Source organism: Calliphora vicina, chromosome 1 (assembly GCF_958450345.1).
Source record: "Calliphora vicina chromosome 1, idCalVici1.1, whole genome shotgun sequence".
Taxonomy (NCBI): domain Eukaryota; kingdom Metazoa; phylum Arthropoda; class Insecta; order Diptera; family Calliphoridae; genus Calliphora; species Calliphora vicina.
In genome coordinates, this window is record NC_088780.1 from 98418775 (window position 1) to 98434709 (window position 15935).

The 15935-nt window shown below is 30.9% G+C and overlaps 1 protein-coding gene across 1 annotated transcript; it reads left to right on the forward strand.

Moving 5' to 3' along the window:
* The first annotated feature begins 5347 nt into the window (after window positions 1-5347).
* Window positions 5348-11613, forward strand: LOC135963387 (CLIP domain-containing serine protease B8). The gene is made up of 4 exons (XM_065515219.1): window positions 5348-6086; window positions 10660-10756; window positions 10869-11167; window positions 11246-11613. Exons 1-4 carry the CDS (start codon window positions 5486-5488, stop codon window positions 11578-11580), a joined length of 1332 nt encoding a protein of 443 aa, XP_065371291.1. The 5' UTR covers window positions 5348-5485; the 3' UTR covers window positions 11581-11613.
* The last annotated feature ends 4322 nt before the right edge of the window (window positions 11614-15935 follow it).

Here is a 15935-nt window from a genome sequence, read left to right on the forward strand (position 1 = left end):
TTTATTTGCACTATACGGAGTTTGGCTAAAAATGGGATGGATTGTATTAGTGGGCGTGACACCTATCATACAGAGTATATAGTTATTGTCCGAAATCTGGAGTACTATAATTGTGAAAGTCCTCAAACTTTATATGAATCAATTTCTTATTTATCACTGCGTGAAGTTTAACATCCCATGCAAAGTAAATATTTTTTTTGCAAATATTTTAAGAACTATAATTACGAGATTTTTCAAACTTTGAACTTCGGTGCCGCCCATGAAAAGTAAATAGTATTTTCGAATTTCTGCAGAACAAATTTTATACAAATCAGTTACATATTTAACACAGCATGAGGTTTAACCAAAAATGCGGGCTTCTTCAAACATTGTCAGAAACATTTTTTTATAATATTACGTCATTTGTCAGAAAATGGGAGGGTACAAGATAAATAACTTTTTATAAATTACAATACTTTCATATTGTTTACGCCAAAAACAACACTTAGCGATTTCCTCATTTCCCCTGCAATTTCTATTTTCCTCAATATATACTAATGCAGAATGCTATGTGTTGCATTATAATTCCACAAGGGTCTTAAATACTTATTTTTGGAAGAGATATAAATCTAACTCTAAACTGTGCACTTCGCTATCCTACTCCTATTGTTCTACTTGGTAAGAATTCATCCTTCAAACAATTGAATAAATAATTCGAAAATATCCTAATTATTTTGTGTTATTTTTTTCCTTTTTTTCCATATTTATTTGTGCAATTGTTCTGAGTAACAAAATCTAAACAATTTTGTTTCGGCTCAGAGAGTCTGAACACCTCCCAATTATCCAGCCTTTCCCCCTTCACCCAGCTTTTCAGCTTAACATGTATCATTGTAAGTAGTTTGACATAAAATAGATTGGATCGAAACTTGCCCACTGTAAAAACATACGAAATTATAGCGAAGCAAATATCTTATATCTCATACCATATACGGATACTAGTACGTGATAAAAGACCAACAAAAAAAGACCCGCGTCTCCAAGTTTTGCCCAAAGGCATGCACTTTTTTATGGGTCCCCAGTTTTGGGGCATTCGCAAAAAAGTGATAATTTTCTCAGGCTCATATCTTGCAAACAGTTACTCTCTGAGACAAAGTTGTAGCACTTTTCATAAAGAACAAAAATAAAATCAAAAAAATTCATCTTCAAGATCAAAATCGCAAAAAAACTTTAAAAAATTCGAAATAAATTTAGAAATTTTTCACGTAGTGGTGTCCGTATATGGTTATTTTTTTCGTGTTGCACTGTGTAATTATATTCATTTATTTTTATACCCTCCACCACCACAAGTGGTGAATGAGTGTATATATGAGTTTGTCATTCCGTGTGTAACATTGAGAAATATTCATCTGAGACCCAACAAAGTATATATTTTCTTGATCCTTATGAAATTCTAAATCGATTGAGCCATGTCCGTCTGTGTGTCTGTGTAAAACACGCTCACGTCCAAAATACGCATACAAAATTGGTAGACTTGCAAAAATATGTTTATTGTTGTCCTAAGCAGTTTGGTATTGAAAATCAGCAACATCGGTTCAGTAGAACCAGGGCTATGAACCAAAATGTGAGGCATCCTAAAAAAATTGACAATTTTCACATATTTTTGGTTATTTGTGTAAATATATTGCAGATAATACCATAAAACTTTACATACGTTATTTTTATAATAAAAGAACTAACTCTGATGAAAATTATAAGAATCGTTTCATGATTTCTCCTAACCCCCATACAAATTTAACCGAAAAATGGTTCTATGGTCTATAAATGCCTTCAGAATTGCAGTATCCAAACAAAATTCAGCAAAAATAAGTTTCGTGCTAAAAGAAATCGCAACACTAAACTTTTTGTGGATCGGCCCATATTTGACCATAGCCCCCATATAAATAATCACTTAAATTAGCATAAATATCTTATAAATATCGCTATTAAGTTGAAATTCGTCATAAATAATCCCCATATATACCAAAATCGCTATACCTAATTCTATGATGATCGGTCTATAATTGATTATAGCTCCCATATATATCAACATAAAAAATATGTATGCAGGTGGGAGGGTATTTAAGATTCGGCAAAGCCGAATATACCGTTCTAACTTGTTTTTTATAAAATACTCTCCACTTTTTGCGAAAATTGATATAATACCAAAAATAGATAGTGCGTGTCATTTACTATCCCTCTGTCAGATCGAAATTTTGATATAGAATATATCTATATCTATTATAGATTCTCATTTAAAAGTTATTTTCATGTAAACACTAGCTAACTCCATGCATTTTTTGAAAAAAAAAATTAGAAACGACGTTGTTTTGAAAACTAATAGAAAAAGAGCGAAATAGAACAAATTCGGTTCACAAGCACTTTGGGTCCAAATTTTGAACCTAAAAGAATAAAAGGAAAAAATATTTATTGGAGAAACTGGTTAACTCCATTTTTCGTAAAAAAGCGGCTAAATTAACGTGCTGAGACAAATAGCTAATGTTTTTTTCACAAGTGATTACTAAAGTTGCCTTAATTCCATAAAATATTAAAATGAATTGAAAAGAAAGTTTTTTTTGGAAAAACTAGGTAACTCCATTTTTCGAAAAAAAAATCGGGTAACTGACAACGATTTTCGGTTTTAATGTCCAAAATGAGTTCAATGGAACCAGAAATCTTTAACATTATTGAAAATTATGTTTAGTTTAATGCGCATGCATAATAACATAAACTCTTATTAAATAATTTGTGAAATATGTTTAAAACTTTAAGTGTGTTTTTCTCGTGTTTTCAAATAATAGAGTTAACTAGTTTTTCCATATGGCCAAAGCTTTGTAGAAGTAACATGCTGTACAAAGTTTTCCTCTTGATGATTAGTTCATTTTGCATTTGGAGCAGTAGTTTAGAATATTCAGATTTATTAACACTTGTTGTTATTAAGCAACAAGAATTATAACCAATCTATCTATATATATATAAAAGAGTAACGTTACTGACTGACTGAATGACTGATTCATCATCGCACAGCCCAAACGGCTGAAGCTAGAATCACGAAATTTTAACTGTGGGTTCCTCCCTCCCCAAAACGATCCGATAAGATGGGATTTTTGGAAATTCTAACGTTTAGGGGGTAAAAAGGGTAAAAACGGGTAAATTCGGTAACTTTATATCTTCAAAACTAATAATGATACAAAAACACTTAAAATAGCATGTTACTCCATTTTTCACAAAAGGTGACATTAGTGGTAACTTTCTTTTGCATTTTCTATAATAATGGACCCAAAAATATGAAATTAGACATTTACAATCAGATTCACAAATGGAGACTTAATAGTACTATTTCACTCTTCTAATTGGGGTGGCGAAGCGCACCGGGTCAGCTAGTTGTATTATATTTTTATTAAACCGAATGAAAAGTACCTTATCATTTTGCCACGCACCTTATTTGTTTAAATTTTTATACCCTACACCACCATAGTGGGGAGGTTATAATGCGTTTGTGCAGATGTTTGTAACGCCCAAAAATATTAGTCTAACCTTAACCTTAGTCTAAGTATACCGATCGACTTAGAATCACTTTCTGAGTCGATTAAACGATGTCCGTCCGTCTGGTCGGCTGGCTGGCTGTCCATGTAAACCTTGTGCGCAGAGTACAGATCACAATTTTGAAGATATTTCAATGAAATTTGGTACATATTATTTTTTCGGATCAAGGACCAAGTCTATTGAAACTGGCTAAAATCGGTCCATTATTTCACCTATCCCCCATAAAAATGTCCTCCCGAAATTGGACTTTATCGGTCATAAATGTTTAATTTATGTATGTATCTCCAAATAAGTTTTATATAAACAAAATTCATGTCACCAAATTTTGTTACGATCGGTTCATAATTAGTCATAGCTCCCATATAGACCCGCTTCCGAAAATCACTTTAACGTGCATAAATCGCTTAATAATGTTGGTATACACACAAAATTCAACATATTTAACTTTAATATAGACATAAATCACACGACCTAATTTCATGGTGATCGGTCCATAATTGGTCATAGCCCCCATATAACCCCCACTCATCGGGGGGCTTGACCGATCGTACTTTCTTACTTGTTTTCAAATAAAAAAAACAACAAAATTTCAATCAAAATTTGTTTTGTCAAAAGAGTCTCTTGACAGACTGTCCATAGATCCTCAATTTTTATAAAGCTCCTTCACATATGCTTTAGTTTTTTTTTCCATTAAACACTAAATTTAATTTTAAACGAAAGTGAAACCGAAAAAACGTTTTTGTTTTTATTTCGTTTCTTTTGCATGAATCACACACAAACACACTTTGCACATCGGATCCCACGGAACCGGTACTCAATCATTCGTATTGCATAATTTTCCAGTTCGTATGCAACGAAGTGTAAATGACCGGTAAGTATGTGGGTATGTACAAAGCCTACAATAATGAGCATGATCGATGTCGTTTAACCTTCGCTTTACCAATACCCACCCGGGTGACCACATCGTTTTTATTGGTTTAATATTTTTTTTAATTTTGTTTCGATTTAAATGAAATTTATACTCACTGATCAAATTTTAGAGTTCTATAGAATTTAATAGAAAGATTTTAAACTTTTTATAAGGTTTTTTCAATTTTTTAAAATTTCGTTCGTCGCATATATTTATAGAAGTGTAGTGTCACCCGGGTGGGTATTGGTAAACCATGTACATAAAAAACCTTTGGTAAAGCGAAGGTTAAACTTGTTATTTGTCGCATATCTTTCCGTGATTGCAGTTTTAACACCTGAAAACGTGGAAAGAAACAAAACAAAAAATGTGAAAAAGGTGTCAGCTATTGTAGCTGTTTTTGGTTTTGTTTTTTTATCGTTTGTTTTGCTCCAACATTCGTTGCTGGTTATTAGTACAATTTATTATGGTTTCTGGGTGTTGTTAAAGATCGCAAGCAAGGTGATCTTGAACGTTTAGTATTTTGTTAATGTGTGTTTGGCAGTAGTATTTCTACTTCTTTTTTTAATGTTGAAAATTGAGAGTGTTTGTTCAAGTGTGTGCACAAGTATGTTTAGTGTGGTTTGGATTTATATTTGATTTGTTTGTTTTATAATTTTAAAAAAAATTTTTGGCTAAAAAAAGTGCGCGTAGGATTAACAGCTGTTGGTTAACTCTTGATTTCATTTAAACTATAGAGAGCCATAGTTAAGCGGTACGTTGACGCGACATGTTGTTTCGACGGTAAATTGTGTTTCTCAGTCTGTTTTAGTTTAATTGTTTTGATTTGCCGCGTAATTAAATAAAAAAAACAGACAAATAAATTAAACAAAAGTTAAATAAATACAAGTGTTTTCTGAAGTGTATTCAACTAAATGACTATTATTTACCAGCGATCGTTTAACGGTTGCAAAAATAATATTAAAAGAAAAATTAAAATTTATAAAATAACAAATAAATATAAATTGAACTCGCGTCATGTTTAAACGCAGCTCTTTAGCAATAACGCTTGTCATATTCAATTTAGTTATCAAATGCCATTGTGTGAATAAAGTTCCCTTCAATAATTTAGCTGACTATGACGAGGACGAAGATGTGTCCTCCGTTTTGCAAAGTGCCGATGACAGTGAAAGAGTGCGCCTACCTTGTGAAATACCGAACGAAGATAAACTGGGTGTATGCCTGGAAGTCAGCAAATGTTCGGCTTATTTACAAGTTCGTAATGCAACTAATTTACCCGCGGAAAAAGTGAATTTTCTGAAAAAAGTTCAGTGTGTTTCGAATGTGTCATATGACGAGCGGGCTCGCAGTTTGGAGCCATTAGTTTGTTGCACCACTAATGGTCAAGATTATCGGTTTCCTAGTATTCAGTTTAGTAAGTTCGAATATAGACGTTTTCAAGATGCCACGGCACGTTTTAAAAAGAAAAAACTAAAGCGACGCATACAAACGGTTGAACCCATTGAGGGTTTCAATTTGTGGAACGAGTGTGGCAAACAAGTGACTCATCGGATTTATGGTGGTGAAATTGCAGAGCTTGATGAATTTCCATGGTTGGCGTTGTTGGTGTATAATACTAGTAAGTTATATGAAATTCGTCGTTATAAACAGATGTTTTAAGAATGATTTATGATGAAATTTCTTCTGGTCCCCCTAAAAACATGGAAAGAGAGTAGATTTGGTGACAAATTGTGAGAAGTTCTATTTCTACGAATTTTATCTAATATTTTCCGTAATGAAAGTGATTGTTCTCTAATCGAATACCAAAACTTTTCATAATTTCAATTTAATATTTATAAAAATAGGAACGATAGATTGTAAAATTATTTAATTGAGCTGAATAATCAAATGTCATATATAAGAGCGGTCAATAAGATCTATAATTTTAATCAACGTTGAAAATAATTTGTATCCAAATTCATTAGAAAACGCTATCACCTAAAGACTAGAGTTATATTAGTTTGTTTACAAACAAAGGTCATAAGTCATTACCAAATATTAGTGAAATTGCGTGAAAAAACTTTGTAATTTTGATTAATTTCAGAAACATTAAAAATGTAATATTCTACTTTTGGATTGTTAAAAAATCTAAATCTAAGTAGAGTGAAACCCATTAAATTGGCTGAAGAATGCATATCATTAATGTTATGTCCTATTCACATACGATTTCTGTGGGTAATTTGATTGATGTTCTTGGACACGTGTGTCCAGGTTTTGAAAAACTCTTTTATTTCAAAATTTAATTAACATTCGAAAGTATATCTTCTGATTCCGAAGATATTGAAAATTTCTATGATTTTTTAAGAAAATAAACAGTTTTTGACACTTCTGAAAAGTTGTCAAAAACATTCTTTACATGCATTTTTTGCATGTAATGATCATGCCTCCAGCATGATCATTAAACTGATCAAATAAGTAACAAAAATCTCAAAATTTTTGAAAATGGAAATTATTATACAGGTTATGTTTATACAAAATACATCTGATATCTACCAATATATAGGTATTAAAGTTTGAAATTGAAGGCAATTTAGAAAATTACGTATTAGTTTAGTTAATCAACATTAAACTTGTTCAATGATATCTCATCTGTATAAATCGTATAGTACGTCGTTCTATTCCTAGAAAATGTTCGATTAAGTAGTAACGAAGATACCGAAATCAAAATAAGTTCTCATTAAAGTCCTTTGTGAAACTACTACATTATGAAACAACTCCAACTTTAAACTTTCACACCCTTTATAATTAACGAAAATAGGAATGGAAAATTTAGTAATATTGTACATTTTAAGTACACAGAGAAAGCAGATTCGTAGTAGCAACCGAATTTGTTGCCAATCGTATGATTCGGTTGCACACATAGAGTTTTTCGGTTCAATCAGCAGAAAGTCGGTTGGTAAAGACGAATTTCGGTTGATGCATCCAAACTTTTGTTATCATTTCTAAAATTTCATAGCCACAACCGTAAAATATGTGGGAATGCTACGCTATAAAAGAAAATCTTTTTTGCACCGAATCATTACTTGCAATGGATCAAATACGATAACCCGAAGCGTAAGACATCGTATGTGAAACCAGGCCAACAACCCGGATTCTGTATTTGGTCCTATATAAATATTACTCGCCACACCAAATAGAAGAAGGAAATAGTACTATTAAGTCTCCCGCTCACTCGGGTCCATATAATCTTTATTTCATGTTTCTAAATTCATTGGTGAAGAAATTACTAAAAGTGCCATTCGAATAAAGAAATAGTACCAAAAAGTCTACCCCTAGAATCCTAACTCACTTAGGACCATATATGTTTAATTTCATGTTTCTAAGTCTATTATTATAGAAAATTAAAAAAGTACAGTTATAATAAAAAAGTACCATGAAGTATCCGTTTGAATTTTCACTAAATTAGGACCATATACGCTTAATTTCATATCCATTATTATAGAAAATTCAAAAAGTACCATTAGAATATAGAAAGAGTACCAAAAAACAGCCACTTGTGGATTCCCACCCACTCGGGCCCATGTAAGCTTTATTTCATGTTTCTATGTTCATTGGTGAAGAAATTACAAAAAGTACCATTCGAATAAAGAAATAATTTTTGTATGAATCCAGGAATCAATGTTAAAAAAATTATCAAAATCGGCTTAATAATTTGCAGTAAAATGTATTTTCCCGATTTTATCCCCTTTTTGGTACCTTTTTTATCCCCATTGCGGTGGTAAAATATTATTAAAATAATTTTCTGTATCGTGGTGGGAGCTCATAGTAAAATATTCGAATGTCTATGTCAAATTATAGAAAAACATATTTTATGAAAAAGTACCAAAAGGTTCGAATTTCGAAAAAGTACGAAACACCTGTCAGTTTATTTCTTAAATGGAGTAACATGCAATTTCAAGGTTTTTTGTATCTTTATTAGTTTTGAAGATGTAAGATTACCGGATTTACCCGTTTTTACCCCCTAAACGTTCGAATTTCCAAAAATCCCTTCTTAGTGGATCGTTTTGGGGAGGGAGGAACCCACAGTTAAAATTTCATGATTCTAGCTTCAGTCGTTTGGGCTGTGGGATGATGAATCAGTCATTCATTCAGTCAGTCAGTCAGTCAGTCAGTCAGTCAGTCAGTAACGTTACTCTTTTATATATATAGATGAGCTGCCAGACCATCACAGGGAACCTGTACCGAACGCAACTGATTCGTTTGAAGCGAGCATAAATGTTGATAAACAAAATGTACAAAAATCGGTGATCATGTTATATTGAATATCGATGGCTTAATATAGAAAGGTCGTATCTCAACTTTTAGTTACTTTACAGGAGAAGGAAAAAACTCAAAAACCCAAGTATTGTTTTACTTGAGAAAAAAGTGCGTACTAAAATTATTAAATATTCTCAACAAAACCCAACTTGCTCCTAAAAAAAGTTGGCCAAACAATTAAATGTCTGCCGTCAAACTGATTCCAGTGTTAATGGACAGTATAGGGAGAACATGTCCGTTGATAGAAAACCTGGTTATGGTAGAAGGAATGGTCCACATGATATTTCTAAAGCCAATAAATTTAAAGCATCTTTAAAAGAGCTCCCAACACATCCGGTAGGAAAGCAGTCCGTTTAGCTCAGTACTCGGACTATTTGGTACGTAAAGTAAAAGTCATTGCAGGTTTAAAAACATACAAGGCTCAAAAAGTTCATGATAGGAACTCTTCTAAAAAATTGGAGGCCAAAGACAAAAGCAGAATTTTTTACCAAAAAGCTCTTGGTATGGGAAGCAATATGCAGGTGATGTAAAAGAAGCCAAACATTTGTTTAAAAGGCCTCTATAAAAACCGAAATTTACATCAAGGAATGTTAACAAAAGGGGATGCTTCCATTCATAAGACTTCTTAATGTGTCTACTTATTTTTGGCCTGATTTGCCATCCCATCACTATGGTAAGCAAGTTTTTGGGTGGTAAAAGAACAATAATTTGGTATTTGTACCAAACAGAGGGAAATCCTCCGAACTGTCTGGAGCTATGCCCAGTGTAGAGATATTGGGCTCTTGTTAAAAGAGAATTGAAGAGCACAAAAAGGTGTCCAAAAGTGCGGTAGATTTTAAATGGAGATAGACTACCTGTTCGAACAAAGTTCTATAAAAACCTTAATGGAAGGGTTACCGTAAAAGGTTCATAAATGCATTACTATTGATTAGAACTATAAAAATAATACTTTTTGTAAATTGTAATAATAATTTCAATCAATTAAAAAAAAAATCAAAACTGTAATACTTGTGGTTTAATTTTTATTAACATATATGTATGTTAAGATTTTTCGATCTCAGTCCTTATATCAAAAAATACTTTTAGAAAAGTTGTTTGTTTTAATATAAACCAAAAAATAGGCATTCTACATTAAATTAGCCCTTTTTTCTTTCAAACTATTTTTGAAATGAGTGAGGGCTTTTTTTAAATTACTGTAAATCTGCTATTCGTCAATATAGGAAACTGCATTTTAAGGTTTTGTCTACTAGAATATATAAAAAAACCGATTTTGAAAATAAAATCGAGATACAACATTCTTACTGGTTCATTCGACATGGTTCACTTTTGTTTCGACACCCAGGTAGAGGCACTATGTTCACTAACATTTAAAATTAACTGCGATTTTCATATATATAAGACCCTACAAAATGAAATGAGTTCAGAATTTCCCCTACTTTTAATAATATGCCATAGAACACAGTTGTAGTACCAAATTCTCTTAATTCCACTTCAATTTGTTAACAAATAAGAAAGTTGTATTGTAATTTAGTGTTTTTAATGCCTTCTTTAGTTACAAATAAAAATAAAGAAATTTTAGTTCATTATTGAACTTTAGAAATATAATATTCAATTCAAATTCAAAATCGATATGTTTATAAAAATGTTAATAGAATTTACATTTGGCGTGCAAGGAATCAAATAAAATGCAATAAGTTCCGAAAAGTAGAATTTCTTCTTTTAGGATGTAAGAATGATATTCTTTTGAACTATCTTTAAATACTCCTATTTCGAATTATAGATTTTTAATTGATTAAATTGAGTAGGCTAATTATAACATACAATTCATCTAGAAGAATATACACCTAATATTAACATTTCCCTTATTTGAATAACATGAATATTTCCCTTTTCAGATGAATACGGCTGCAGTGGTGCCCTAATCGATGACCGTCACATACTGACTGCCGCCCATTGTGTGCAAGGCGAAGGTTATCGTGAGAAAAAGGGATTGTAAGCGGTATAGTATTTTAAATAATTTCGAAATTTTTTCTAAATTTAGAATTCTTTTGATATCGAACAAAAACAAACAATATCCTCCCCTCCCCCTCCCCTACACATATAGAAAACATGTGCGCTTGGGAGAATTTAATGTGAAAACTGAACCGGACTGCATAGAAGAGCCCAACTATTTGAGTTGTGCTGATGCTGCTCTAGATATAGGAGTGGAACAAATCTTTGTACATCCTGAATATAAGGAATATTCATTTAATAAATTCAATGATATAGCAGTGATACGTCTAAAACATCCCGTCTCCTTTACACACTTTGTCATGCCCATATGTTTGCCCAACAAAACGGAAGATAATTCATTTGAGGTGGGGCAAATGTTTTCAGTGTCTGGTTGGGGTAGAACCGATTTGTGTAAGTTTGACTAAATAAAACTTAATATGTTTAAGATGATACCACAAAATGATATATCTTTTTCTATTTTCCCTTTAGTCAATAAATATTTCATAAACATACACAGTCCTATCAAACTAAAACTTCGTATACCCTTGGTGGCCAAAGAAAATTGCACCAAAGTTTTGGAGTTGTTTGGTGTGCAGTTGGGACCCAAGCAATTGTGTGCAGGTGGTGACTATGCAAAAGACACTTGTGCTGGTGACAGTGGTGGTCCCTTAATGTTTTTCGATCGCAAACATTCAAGATGGGTGACCTACGGTATTGTGAGTTATGGTTTCACCCAGTGTGGCATGGCCGGACATCCGGCTGTGTACACAAATGTGGCCGAATACATAGATTGGATTCACACAGTGGTCGATAAAGTAACGTAAACATAACTATTGTAACTTTCTAAATAATATTCGAATTGTTAACTTATAAAATAGTGTTTATGTTTCAAACATCATGCTTAAATTTTATATTAATTTAATTAGATTAATTATTAGCACTAACTTAGCTAAATTATTGTTATAAATATAATTAAGTAGCAGCTGTTTTTGTATTTGCTTTTAATTGCAATTATTTGAAAAGCTTGTTTTTTGTTTTGTTTAATTGCTGATCATTTTGTTTAATTGAAATAATTTGATTAAAATGTTAGAATCTTGTCAGGATTAATTTAAAATCCACCCACCTTTATATTTGTAAATATTAGAGTTTAAAAATATGAAAATAAATATAATTTTGTATGTATGTAGATATTTTTATTGATATTATATTCAATTATAGAATAATATTATAAGTTGTAGTATTAATGGAATGTTAAGAATAAATAAAATGTGATAAAAGTAAATAAAATATGGTACGAGTCTCAATTAATTTCATTGACACAGTTGAAAATAACCCGATGACGTATGCAAATAAATATTGAAGTTTTGCGATAATACTTTTTGTAATAAAGTTGTATTAGGTTAGCACAACGGTTCTCAGCCCTCAAGGGATCCGTATAAGCAATATTCTAATTTATTTTCTTATTGCTCAACTTTTAGTTTTAGTAGCTTATTCTTATTGTACTTTACCAATACCTTTAATTATGTCTATCGATGAAATAACAGATACATATATTCCAAAAAAGAAATAATTGAAATAAAATATAACTCGTGTGCCGAATTTGATTTTGAATAAGTTGAAATCGAAAACTATTGCAAAGTTTTCCCAGATGCTCTTGTTAACTACATTGGACAGTGCATTTTTGGAACAGAATAGCAACTTTATAATTTTGAAAGTACATATTGAGTAGATCATTTTTGTAGAATAAACTTATAGTCCACCTGGTCTGAATTTTTTTTACAGTGCACGGTGGTCAATTCCGGCCAAAAATCCATAATTTGGTATTTGTATTAAAAATAGCATAACCAACCGATCGATAAATATTTCGATGTTCAAGTACATGGTTTGGTCAAAAAAGCATGGACGTTCTAAAAGTATCAAAAAATTGCATTAAGCGGCTGAAATTTATTCCAAAAATAAAGAATAAAATATGTGATCGAAAAAAAATCGGTCATTCAAATTTCGGATTACATACATATACACGGTTTGTCCAAACACTCATGGATGTTTTAAAAGTATCGAAAAAATTAGGTTATTCATGTAAATGCCTGAAATTTAGTCCAAAAATGAAGAATAGCATAAGTGATTGAAAACAAGTAAGAGTGCTATATTCGGCTGTGCCGAATCTTATATACCATTCACCAAATTATACTTCAAAATTTATAATATTTTTGGGTAAAAAAAATTAAATTTTTTTTCCAGTTGTTTTTTTTTAAATTTTCGATTGTTTTTTTAAATTTAATTTTTTTTTTTAAATTTTAAAATTTTTTTTTTTTTTAAATTTTAAAAAAATTTTTTTTTTGAAAAAAAAAAATTCGGGTTAAAATTTTTTTCCCGATTTTGACCCATTGTAGGTCCAACTTACTATGGTCTTATATACGTCGTTGCAAATGTCTGAAATATCTATCATTAGATATCCATATTGTCTATATTAATGTCTTAGTAATCCAGATATAGGTAAAAAATAGGTCAAAAATCGAGGTTGTCTTGGTTTTTTCCTCATATCTCAGCCATTTGTGCACCGATTTTGCTGATTTTAAATAGCAAAATTCTCGAAAGCATGTCTGACAGAATTATTGAAGATTTGGATCCCGAAGATATCTGAGGTCTTCAGAAAACTGATTTCAACAGACGGACAGACAGACAGACGGACATGGCTTAATCGACTCCGCTATCTATAAGGATCCAGAATATATATACTTTATAGGGACGGAAATGAAAAATGTAGAAATTACAAACGGAATGACAAACTTATATATACCCTTCTCACGAAGGTGAAGGGTATAACAATGGTCGTACAAATTTCGGAATACATATACAGGGTTTGGCCAAACAAACGTGGACGTTTTGAAATGATCGAAAAAGTTAGCTTATTCATGTAAAATTTTAAATTTGGGGTACATTTAAAAAAAACACACTTGATCCATCCCAAAAAATATTATAAATTGCATATAGGAGTTGGACAAATAAACATTGACGTTATAAAAGTATCGATTAGGTTTATAATTAAAAATAACATAAATAAATTGCAGCTGAAATCTATAGTACTTGCTCTTGATACTTTACAGTATTAGATGTAATTTACACTTAACCTCTAATAGCCCCTTTTAATTTGTTCTGGCCTTTCAAACTTTTTTTTAATTTAGTTTCTATAGATTTTAAACTAGTTCAAAATCATTTCACTTTTATATAAAAATAACATGCAAAAACTCCTTAATAACTACGTAGAATGGTTAACTGCTAACTGTTTTATAAAAACATGTGCTTATTTGCAAAAAAAAAACTTTAAAGAAAAAAGCACAGGCTACTTCAATTCAAAAGTAAAAAAATCACATTTTTCTAATATTAAAATGACAAGAAAAAACCTTTGACTTTACAGCTCTATAAATAACCATATAGTTACTTTATAGCCAAAATAATTATGATACTGTATATTCTGAAGTGTTAAGAAAAATTTACCATCAAAATTTTATAAAAATTAAAAAAACCAAAAAAAAAAAAACATTTTTGGCCTAAATTTACCACCGTGCAGTGGGTCAAAGTTTTAATTTTTTGGTCGAAGGTTGCATTATACTGAATGAAAAATATTTTGCAAGTAAATGTCTGAGAGAATTCTTGTTGTAAGAGTTTATTGTGGATTTTTATGGTGATAATATTTGTGGAAGATCTTAACCCTCTAGCTCCTATCAATCAAGGAGTCGTGTAATTTTGCAAAATTAAGCGTAAAGAGCATTATTAACAACATTGGTATCGTTGGTGAACCAGACAGAAATCTTCCGGCAAAAATTTTCGTGGAATATTTTAATCCCTAAGTGTCCTTTTTGAAAGGACTTTTTTGATTGCCTATGGAATTTTTCAAAGATAAAATTTTATTTGATTTTGAAAATTGAATTAAGAATTAATTTTTTCTTACCAACACATAGTGCATCAATGTAGTTTACTTTATTTGGACGTAAGTATGTATGTATTAATTCTCCTCTCAAGCATTTTATTCATGTTGATTTATATTTTGACTGATAGTTTTAACTTCACACCACCTTGCATCTTCTAATACAAAGAACTAATTCTGTTTTTTCTGAATTAAATCCCAGTCCTTTACTTTTGATTCGTAAGTCAGGATTTTTAGAAGTATTCTTGGCTTTAAACTTCTTTAAAATATGGTCTATACAGGTCAGCTTAAAGTTCTTTCGTGAATTATACTAAGCGACAAATGGTCAGTGATCGCCGAAGGTTCTGATCACCGGGAAAATTTACATCGGTCAATAAAAAGTTATTAGTTCCGGTATTCAATTAATCGGGTTTCTGGTTTAATCGGTTAATCGAGCAAATAATTAATCGGGGTTTAGTTTTAATTAAAATTTTAAATTATTCGATTAACCGAATAATTCCTATTTAAATGTTAAACTGAAAATAAAACCACGAATTTTTTGTACTTATTTAAGTACTTTAATTGAGGAGCCGCAGAACAAAAGGTATTTTTTCGCATCTTTTCAAAATTTTTTTTTTTTAGTATTTTCATAATATTTGGGTTGAAGTCTTCTAGAAACAATCAAGTCAGCAAATTTTTTTTTAATTTTCTTACTAAGTAAATGGGTTCTAACAAAATCTGTACTTAACAAAACGTACAACACTTGTATAAAACGAAAAAAAAATATTTAATTTCAATGTGTAATTTGTTTATATATTAGATCAGGATTAAAAACATTCATTTAAAATATTATCGTTAAAAAACGCATAAAAAACTTATTTTTTAATTTAGTTTTTAACAAAAGGTTCTTTTTCCGATATTAAAATGGTTTTATATCAAACATCCTTAACATTTAATGTGGCGACTTATCGCAGTTAGATGTATCTATTGATAAGTAAGAAACTTGTTACCATGTCCAGGTTCATGCAGTTTTTTAAGGGGGCGAAATAAAAAAAACTCATTTTCCCAAAAATTTGAAATGTGCGAAAAAGTACCTTTTGTTCTGCGGCTCCTCAATTATAAAAAGAACAAAAACATAAACAAAACACAGAACATAACAATTCAACCAAAAAATAAATTCTTTTCTTTAGTTGTAATTAAATTTGACTTGGAAAAAACTCTCTCGCTGGAGAAATCGAAAGTAAAGCATGATAAATAATATCCAATATCTCA

What these genes read in the sequence shown, in the direction of transcription:
- LOC135963387 (XM_065515219.1), top strand. Translation starts at nt 5,486, where the DNA reads ATGTTTAAACGCAGCTCTTTAGCAATAACGCTTGTCATATTCAATTTA. An exon ending in GTTGTTGGTGTATAATACTA is followed by an intron (nt 6,087 to 10,659) that starts GTAAGTTATATG and finishes TTCCCTTTTCAG; the next exon opens with ATGAATACGGCTGCAGTGGT. An exon ending in TTGGGGTAGAACCGATTTGT is followed by an intron (nt 11,168 to 11,245) that starts GTAAGTTTGACT and finishes TTTTCCCTTTAG; the next exon opens with TCAATAAATATTTCATAAAC.